Genomic DNA, 10310 nt, shown 5'->3' with positions numbered 1-10310 from the left:
TGTGTGTGTGTGTGTGTGTGTGTGTGTGTGTGTGTGTGTGTGTGTGTGTGGTGTGGGGGTTGAACTGAATGTCCCATACACACTAGGCAAGTACCATTTAACTGTGTTCCCAGACCTTGAAGGGGTTTTTTGTTGTTTGTTTGTTTGTTTGTTTGTTTTTATTTTGAGACAGGGTCTTACTAAATTACCTGAGCTGGCCTTGAACTCACTTTGCTACTTAGGCCTTGAACTTGTGACCCTCTCTTCCATCCTAGTTTCCTGAGTAACTAGGCTGGCAGGCCAACAGCACCAGGTCCGGCTGAAAGTAGCTAAGTAACAACCACAGAGTACCAGCAGCAGCAGCAAATGATTTCTGTTGAGCACTCATGACGTGGTGGTAGAGCCACATATACACACAGCCTGGCAGGATCACTGCCAGCCTAAGATGGCTACTATGCTTCAACTTAAAGAAATCAGTGCAAAGCCAGTCTCCCAGCTGCGATGGGCCCATTTCACACATGCGAACACCATTTTCAGTGATTCTCACATCGCAGAGCACAGCTGTGCAACCTGCCCATCAGAGCAGAAAATTCTACTGAGCTTTACATGAAGTAAGTTAGGCGCTATTGTTATTAACATGCCCGTTCATAATGGAAAAACCAGTTCTATCCCAACACAATTTGTTCCCAACGTAGTTTTTTTTTTGTTTTGTTTTGTTTTTTTTTTTTTGTTTGTTTGTTTTTTTTTTCTGTCCCTGTCTAAAATCAGCCTAAACCTACCTCATCAACTCCTCCATGCTTTCCACAGCTTACACCACAGGGAATTGCCTGGTAATGGTAATGTTGCCACATCACGTTTGGCCCAGTGCCCCATATACTATCCATTGACTAATTCCTGTGGTGTGTGCAATGGTATTTGTAGCATCTGGCCTTTTGAAATGATCCAGAAACATGACAAAGAGCAGAGGGCTACTCCAGCATTAGATGTGTGTTAGGGCAGGGTGAGGGAGCAGTAAAGAGCCTAGCCTTGCCCTCTCGAGATGTGTCAGCTCCAGCAGCTGTGATGTGTGGCCCTGTTGAGATTCAGCTACTCACAGCAAAGCACAGAGTAGCTTTGAGAGGGCAATCCTAATCCTCCATGGTAGCCGAGGACACAGAGAGGCTCATGGTGACACAGGGCTGGGCACAGGCTTCCAAAGTCTGGTTCATGCCTTCTTCTGGCCATCTTCCAAAATGCCAAAGGTCACAGGGGAGGAGGCCATTGCGGAGCCATCGCCTCCTCTCCTGTGTGGACTTTGAGAGCGCTAATATGCAGGAAGCCGCTGCCCAGAATTTTAGACTTTACCTGCCGGTCTAACAGCAGTGAGTGCACAGCAGTAAGAAGAGATAAGGACAGCTTGATTTAGTTTGGAAACATTTCATGTGGTATCAGAAGACTCCAGAAAATGGAACGACCTTTACAGTGTGACCTCATATACTAGGCTAGCAACTCACTTCCAATTGGCAGGGCCAGGGCTACATAGTGAATTCCAGGGCAGCCTGGGCTACAGTGTGAGAATCTGTCTTTTAAAATAGAAAAAGAAATCAAATTCCAAATTCCACTTGAAGCCGTTGTAAATAACATGTATGTGTGGGGAAAACCGGGACTGCTTTCCTTGAAGCCTAAACTAGATCACAAAGCCCTTGAGCTTTACAGACAGGTGTGGTGTCTTTTCTCTACACAGCATTAATAACTAGCAAGAAATAACTTGCCCAGTCAAACAGCCACTATTAACCCCCCAAATCTAGTTCCTAATCCCAGGCACCACACAGACATTCAGAGATTCAGCGCTAGGCGAATGCCCCCAAAGCCTCTTCCATAACTAACAGCGAGGCTCTGGTGTCCCTCCTTGCTACTAAAATGGCTAATGTCTTCTGTGTCTGCAAAGCCCTCCGGGGCCCTAAGTAGTTCCAAGAGGAATGAACACTGATTCAATGATAAACCTAAACAGTGACTGTTGTTTTTCCCTGGTGACGAAAAACTTCTCTAAGCAAAGCAATAAGATCTAATCAAAGCCTGGAGTTCAGAGATGGGCCCAAAGCAGCTTTTACTTTGACAAATATCCCATAGTTATAAAGGAGGGTTACACAGGAGAAATAGTGAAGAGCTCAGGGAATTCTGTCTTTACCACTGCATTGCATCACAAGAAACTGCAGCTCTTCGCACTATCAACCCCAGTACTTAGAAGAACAGGCATTAAGAAGTTCAAGGCCTGCCTGGGATACACAGTGAATTCCAAGGCAGCCTGGGCTACAGTGTGAGACCCTGTCTCTTAAAATAGAAAAGAAACCAAATCCCAAATGTCCACTTTGAAGCCACCGTAAATACCATGTGTATTTGGGGAAGGCATGTTTTTCATCCTCAAAGATAGTAAGAAACAGAGATAAATGAAACGAAGGTGGCTCTAACAATGAAAGGTGCTGCCTGCATGTAGGATGCCAACTGTTTGCTACAATAATTATTCTCCTTACCGGTGACTCAGGTGAAGAACTTGCCTCAATATTTGTCATGTAAGACTGAGAGGGACAGTGGCTCATCAGTAAAGTGCTACCCTAGAACCTCTCCCATAAAGGGGCTGGGGGCACAGCTCAGACAGTGATAGAGCACCTGCCTGGAATCCCCCAGTGGAGACGAGACTGTGGCTCAGCGGTGGAATGTTGGCCTAGAATCTTCCAGCAATAGGTTGAGGGGGAACTCAGGGATGTGCCACCTGCCTAGAACCCATCAGTGAGGGGCTTGCACATGGCTCGGTGGTAGAACCCTAGGCTCCCCAGGAGAAGGTCTAGGAGCATAGCTCTGTGGGAAAATGCTGGCTCAGAATCCTCCAGTTTGGGGGTATGGTGCTCAGTGGTAAAGTGTTTGCCTAGTGCCCCCACTGAAGAGCATGGCCAGGACTTAGTAATAGACTATTTGTCTTACGGTGACCCCGGCGAGGGTGATGGGGCACTCAGATGTAGGATGCTTGCCTAGCATGCTCAATGAGGGGCTGTAGGCAGGGCTCAGCAAAACAGTGCTTGTGGCCCGAGTGAAGGGTTGGGGTGTGCTCAGTGGTAGAGCGCTTGGCTGATGTGATGAACCCCTGGACTTAACCCCCAGTGCCAGAAAAAACAAAACCAATAAAAACATTCCAAAATGTCACCCACCGACGGCTTACTCAGGAGGGAAAAGATGTGATGGGGGTCTCACCTGGCAGCCCTCCAGGATCCCGTGGGCCTCCTTGTCTAGGTCCAGGTCGATGGGGGGCAGACCCAGGTCGTTGCCATAGATGACGTACACACGGCCAATCTGGAAGCGGCCAGGGTGGCTGTAGCCTGGTGCACCCACCACGAGGTCACCATGCCCATCCTGGTTGAGGTCGGCCGAGGCCATGACCCTTGGAGAGGCAGAGGGTCAAGGGTTCCAGTAACACTGCCTGCTCTCCTCTCTAGCACCCAGCAATTGAGCTTTTCCGGCCGACTCTACATTCTGCATGATGTCTGGGAACATTCATTTGGGGGCTGGGGGACTATATCATTTGTGGGATTCAGAGTCACTCTACACAGAGGGAACAAAACAAAAACGGACAGCTAGAGGCATCTGGGCCTTTCTGGAACGTAGAACCAGAGTGGGGGGACAAGCTTCCTCAGAGAGCTGTGTGTCCCACAAGCAGCCATGAGACCCTGGGGTTGGCCTGTTTGGTCCATTGCTTCCTTACCAAACACATGGTTTATTTCTGCCCTACCAGCACAACCTAGTTTTTATGGCATTAAATTCAGTAGCCAACATACAAAGGTGTGAACTGATATTTCTAAGGTGGGGAAAGGCCATACCTGTATTAAAGATTCTATAGGATTGATTGGAAGCTCCTTTTTGTGGAGAGCTGAACTGCTGTAAATCCAAATTATCTTGGACCGTCTGTGGTGTCTCAGGGGCCGTTCATTGCCCACCTGTGTCTGGCCACAGATCCTTGAGATGATCAAGGAAGTTCTTTGGGGATGCATTGCTAGACCCCTAGCTTCAACCAACCGCAATTCTAAGAATGTCATGGAGACCATCGGAGGTCTGTAGCAGCCATTTTACTCTAACCAGTCTGTTTGACGTTCCCGCCAATATATTTTGTTGTGTGTTTGTGCGTTTCTTTGTTTGTTTGTTTTGAAACAGGGCTTTACTATATAGTCTCATCTAACCTGGAACTCACTATGTAGACCAGACCGGTCCTGAACTCATAGAGATGCTTCTGCCTCTGCTTTGCCTCTGCCTCCCAAATGCTGGGACTGAACTGATGTGCCACCATGCCTGGCCCCACCAACATATTTTTAAAGAGTCTAGATTTGTAATTTTCTTTGTTATATCACTATTAAAAACTTCATGAAATTGTCACCACATTGGAACACAGTATTTGGGATGACCTGAAACTGTGTTCTTGGACCATGGCTACTCGTAATTGTCTCCAGAATACATTCTTTCTGAGATGAGAGCTATGCTTTTCTATCAAGTAAATACTTCTTGTGGGACTTGACTAACTGTGACTAACTGGTCACAGAGATGACAGTCAATGGTTCACATGTTACCCTAGGACTGAAAAGAACAAAAGTTATGCCTCTTCTAGCTCCTATGACCATGGAAAGAACAATTAAAATGGCATCAGGGGAAAGGACAAAGCAGTTTCTAAGATGCCAGTAGAAGGGGAAAGGCCAGAGCAGAGCCCCTGAGGCTAAAACTAGCCAATAGGTAAAGACCTACTTCTTGTGGCTGCCATTCCCACCTTTGGCTCTTTCCAGGCGGTGACTAAGAAGAACCTTTACTCATACATGGTTGACAGCAGAGAGGCAGAATTCACCTCCCAGCCCCCTGTGCTTGCTGCATGTATCAGTGTCCCCCAAATAAAGGCCACCAGAAGCCGTTCTGAGAAGACATAGCAGTGCTGCCAAATCATCCCCAAGAGCCCCTTTCATCATCTGGTTGGGTTCAAAAAAAAAAAATCCCCAACTCTCTCTATAAAGTGATCACCGGGTACCAGGCTTTCACTGCAAGAAGAACAGTATTCAAATCAGTATTCAAATCAAGCTCTGCTTGATTCTTGGAGTATCATTACACTAAGGGGGGAGGGGAGCTTGATGGGAGGAAGGTCCATGATAATAAATCCTCAAGCACACTAAAGCCTTGAAGATATTCTACAAAATGATACCTGGTTGTTACTCAGCAAAACGAAAGATCCTGATGCTTAACTATATTTGGCCAACTATAAAGAGCTATTGAAACTTATATAGCTTAGCCATTAAATTAGTAATTTTCTGATGGTGAATTAATTAGAAAATGGAGTTATTTTTGTTTGGTTGTTTTGGGTTGATTCTTTCATTTGTTTTGAGACATGATTTCTCTGTGTAGCCCTGGGTGTCCTAGAACTCACTATGTGGACCAGGTTGGCTTCAAACTCAGAAATACGTCTGCCTCTGTCTTTCTGGGTGTCTGTACTATAGAAAAAAAAATGGTTCTAATGCAACCAAGGCCCTCTGCGGGGACCTTTCTGGGGAGCCACCCTCATGCCTCTCTCTTGGACCATCCAGCTCACCCCTATTCACTTGTGGTATTAGTGTGTTTAACAGGCAGTCAGGAAATGAGTTACTTCCAAATAATGCAAAAGGCTTCCAACTCTATACCTATGTAAAGAACGGGAGTCAGAACTCTGTCAGCCTGGGAGTGAATCTGGGACCTTACGACTTCACTGCAACAAATATAGTTCTTTTCTCTTTCAAAAATGAGGGTGTTTGTGAACCAATTTTCTGGGACTGGAGAGATGGCTCAGCAGTTAAAAGTACTGATCACTCATATGGTAGCTCAGAACTGTCTGTAAGTATAGTTCCAGGAAATATGATGCTCTCTTCTGGCCCTCAGGGGAACCAAGCACACACATGATACACATGACATACAGACACTCAGATACATAATTTAAAAAAAAAAATCTTAAAAACATTTTTTTAAAGACCCTGTGCTGGTTAGTTTTGTGTCAACTTGACACAGCCAGGGTCATCTTGAAAAAGGGAACTTTGGTTGAGAAAAATGTGTCCATCAGATTGGCCTATGAACAAGTCTATGAGGCAATTTCTTGACTAATGATGGATGTGGAATGGTCCAGCCTTCTTTGGGCATGCCACCCGTAGGCAGGTCGTACTGGGTTGTATAAGAAAGCAGGCTGAGCAAGCCATCAGGGAAAAGCCAGGAAGCAGCTTCCTCCATGACCTCTGACTCAGTTCCTACCTCCAGGTTCCTGCCCTCATTGAGTTCCTACCTTGGTTTCCCCTGAGGTTGGACTGTGATCTGGACATGTAATCCAGGCAAACACTTTCCTCCCCAAGTTGCTTTTGATCATGGTGTTTTATCATAGCGGTAGAAAACAAGCCAAGACAGATGCCATTTTTCCTCAGTCTGAATTTGCACAAAAACTCTCTAACAAAATATAGGCAACTTGAGGCACAGATCAGCTTTCCCCAGGAGAGGAGCAGGGAACATACATTGTAGTTAGGCTGACTCATGCTCCAGCCATTGTCCCACAACCTTCTGTAACTGTAAGGTAGCCACAGCTCAGTAGGGAGGAGTTCACCCAAACTTGGAATAAATTCATTTTTCTGCTTCCTAATTTCTTCTAAAATATAGAGAAAGTAAGGCTTACAGACCTGTCTGCCTGGTCAACACAAACGAGGCCATCCCAAAGCTGATGAGGGTCTGAATGGGATACCACATTCACAATCTAAGGAGCTCATCCTTACCAGCCAAGCCTGGCGTAGGGAACAGTCAGGAAGTAGGAGGCAGAGGGGCTCGAGACATGCTTTAGAGACCTCTGGGAGCTGCCAGTGAACATGGTCCTCAGGTTCCTTTCCAGAGTCTGGTACACAAAGGTTACCGATTCCTGAAATGAAAGGTTGTCTTAGATGCATCGCCAACAGGAACCATGGGACTCTGGGGAAAAAAATGAGTTCTCACAAGTACTGACAAATCAAACATCTACCCACAGCAATGTGCTAGCTTAAGCCAGGCAGTAGGGACAGCCAAGTCACACTGAGATGAGCTGAGGGGTGGTACAGGTGGATAGCCGGAGAGGAAGGGCTACAGGGGAAGAGTCAACCAGGATTTCCTCAAAGCCAGCAGTCTGCATTGATTTGAAGATTCAAACCCAACAAAAGATGTTTTCTTTTTGGACATCATCTCACTATAAGACTCTTTTAGCCTAGAATTCAGTGTGTAGACCATGCTGGCCTTGAACTCATGGAGAGCTGGCTCTGCTTCCCAAGTGCAAGGACTAAAAGCATGCCTGGCCAACAAGGGAATTTTTACCGACCAAATTTTAGGATAGGCAAGCCTGTTTAATCTATAATTACATTTGTTAATAAATGGTTCATTTTTTCTCAAACAAATGAATTCCAAACAACACCTGGATTCTAAGAGCTCCGCCCTCTAAACCAGCGGTTCTCAACCTGTGGGTTGCAATCCCTTTGGCAAACATCTATCTCCAAAACTATTTACATTACAACTCATAACAGTAGCAAAATTACTAAGTTATGAAGTAGCGACAAAAATGATATTACCTTTAGAAGGTCACCACAACATGAGGGACTGTATTAAAGGGTTGCAGCATTAGGAAAGTTGAGAACCACTGCTATAAGCCACACCCACAGTGAGATGCTATTTGCTTTGACTTGCAAAGTACCTGAGGAACAGGAGAGGACCTTAACACAGCTGGAAATCTGTGTCAGGGAACCTGGGGACAACCAGCTGCCAAGCTTGGAATTCCAAACTTCCCTTTTCCATTTATTTAGTTTTGTTTTTGTCTAGAGACAGCATCTCATTCTATAGCCAAGGCTGGCCTCAACTCACAGTAATTCTCCTGCCTCAGAATTCCAAGTAGTGGAATCACCATAGGGGCACCATATAGAACTTCTTGATTGTCTTGAAGTATTGGCTACAGAGACAGTGCTGGAAGGTACCCTGCTGGTTAAGGTTACAGTTCATCTAGTCCAGATAGCCATTCTGAGCTCGTTTTCCCCTAATGACGGACTGAACATGGGCAGCACTGAGGACCCACACTGAATGAAAAGGAGGAAGTAAACGGAGCCCCAGCCTCCTCGACCTTGGCTTTCCTTTCAGATAGTGAAGATGTGAGCAAGCAGCCCCACACTCCCACTGCCATGGCCGCAAGCCGCCATGTTTCCTCACTGTGATGACTTCTGCCCACGAAAACGGTAAATCAAGACAAACCTGTCTTTCCTTGAGGGGCCTTTTCCATGTAGTTATTCCATCAACGAGAAAAATAACTAGCTCAGTTTCTGCTTAGACATTTTCCCCCTCAGGGAACAAATACAAACACATTTATGTAAAAAAATAGCTGCACTTTGTACCTTGTCAAGAAATCCCAAGCTTGGGACCAATTACATAACTTGTGGAGTCCAACGCAAAACCAAAACTTGGAGGCTTTTGTTTGCCTGCTAGTAAGAAATTTAAGGCCACAACAGTAGAGTAAGAAACCAACCGTATGCTCTTTTATGAAGCCTGTTGAGGGATCATCCCACTTGATTGTACACGTTGACCTCCAGGAAGCTGGCCTTGACCCCTACCCTACTCATAGTGTGTGACATTTACATTGTTGTCTTAAACCCTTCTGATCTTAAGAACAACCCCAAACCAGTGCCTACCAGTTTCCAAGTCTTGGAACGGTGTCCTGGTTCCAAGCAAATAAAACTACTTGAACCTGCAGACATCCTGACACTTCCTCAGCACGGCACCAGGAATGCACTCTTCCACTCATGAAATGCTAGTCGCCGCTAAGATATCCCTCAGCACCACTTCCTTCACGGTACCTTTCCCCAATGGCCTCTGAGGTAAGAAGTGACCTCTCTGCCGTCCTCTGCCAACACACGGCAGCTTTTATCACACGTAATAGCTGTTGCTGCGTTTGCTGCTCCTATTAGGCCAATGTTTCCCAAAGATAGAGTCTCTTTCCCTTTCATGTTCATCCCCACCATATTAAGGCCTCAAAGATGACCCCATGTGGTGGCGACACGGTGGCTGAGACAGGAGGACCAGGAATGCCAGGAGTTTGAGGCCAGCCTTAACTATGAAGTAAGATTTTTGCCTGAAGGGGGAAAAAATGACCCTATGGATACATTTCATGTGCAGTGATATCTGTCAGCATGGGACTAAGTAGGAAGCCTTCAAATCAGCAAGCAGTAAGGTCAAAGCAGGATTGGCCTAGATGCCCACAGCGCCTTTGACTGGTCTTCATTGATGTCTTAGGCCATGTCTGGAATACAACACATTTAAAGACCAAGGACACGCTCTGTGGCCTGGCACAAACCCAGATGACTGTATGGACAGATACATGCAGTGACTCTGCAAGCAAGCTGTCCACCCCCACTTCACTGATAACAGGAAGTTCTCACCGGGGCCCAGGAGCCTGTGCTGTAGAACACGCCTCTTTCTGTGTAGTTCAGATTTTTCCTGATATCCTTGCTCTTGAACATGGTCAAATTCCTGTGAAAGTCATTTTTCTGCACTTTTGAGCCGCTGAGAAGAGAGAGGAAGAAAATGATCGGACGCGATAATACCGGAATTTTAACATCAAGAAGTTGAAAAGACAGAAGATATAACTTTGGAAAAAGTTTCGCTGCACACAATCTTTGGGCAAGGGCATGTCTAAGGCTTAGAAGGAAATCACCTATGAAACTTGATGTTTCTGGGGCTGTGGGTATAGCAGAGTGTGTGTTTGGCATGTGCATGAGCCCTGGGTTCAACGCCCAGCACCAGAAAGAAGAGGGGGAAAAAATCCCACCAAAAATGTGTTACAGTATTTCACCAAAGAAGTCGAGACACCTCTCTACCTACGGAGTGTGGCACCATACAGGCAGATTGACTCATTCATAAAAAAACAAGCTATGATCAGTTATCTAGTTGAGATACGCTTTCCAGCCAGGATGTGGTGACACACACCTTCAATCCCAGCAATGGGCAGGCAGAGTTTTTTGAGTTCAAGTCCAGCCTGGTCCTGGAACAGTAAGTTCCAGGATAGCTAAGCTACACAAAGAAGAAACCCTGTCTCAAAATTAAACAAAACAAAATAAAATAAATTTCCTAATTCAGAGATCTTGAGCTGGGTACAGTGACACATGACTGTAGCCCTAGCAATTTGGGGGTAAAGATAGGAAAATCAGGAGTTTAAGGGAGCCTGAGATACACAGTGAGTTCAAGGCCAGGCTAGGCTACATAAGATACTATCACACACACACACACACACACACACACACACACACACACACACACAC

General features: G+C 45.8%; 1 protein-coding gene across 3 annotated transcripts in view; it reads right to left on the bottom strand.

Annotated features, from left to right (window-relative positions):
* Positions 1–10310, bottom strand: part of Gpld1 (glycosylphosphatidylinositol specific phospholipase D1) — a 46874-nt gene that overhangs the window by 12292 nt on the left and 24272 nt on the right. For all 3 annotated transcript variants that reach the window (XM_055614485.1, XM_055614488.1, XM_055614487.1), the window contains exons 13-15: positions 9432–9555; positions 6765–6904; positions 3205–3391 (exon numbers count right to left, since the gene is read on the bottom strand). In XM_055614485.1, the coding sequence (XP_055470460.1) occupies positions 3205–3391; positions 6765–6904; positions 9432–9555 (451 nt within the window). The remainder of the gene's footprint in view (positions 1–3204; positions 3392–6764; positions 6905–9431; positions 9556–10310) is intronic.

This window comes from Psammomys obesus, unplaced genomic scaffold, assembly GCF_907164565.1.
Source record: "Psammomys obesus unplaced genomic scaffold, mPsaObe1.curated_primary_1811, whole genome shotgun sequence".
Lineage (NCBI taxonomy): Eukaryota > Metazoa > Chordata > Mammalia > Rodentia > Muridae > Psammomys > Psammomys obesus.
This window is presented reverse-complemented; position numbering and strand designations above follow the sequence as displayed.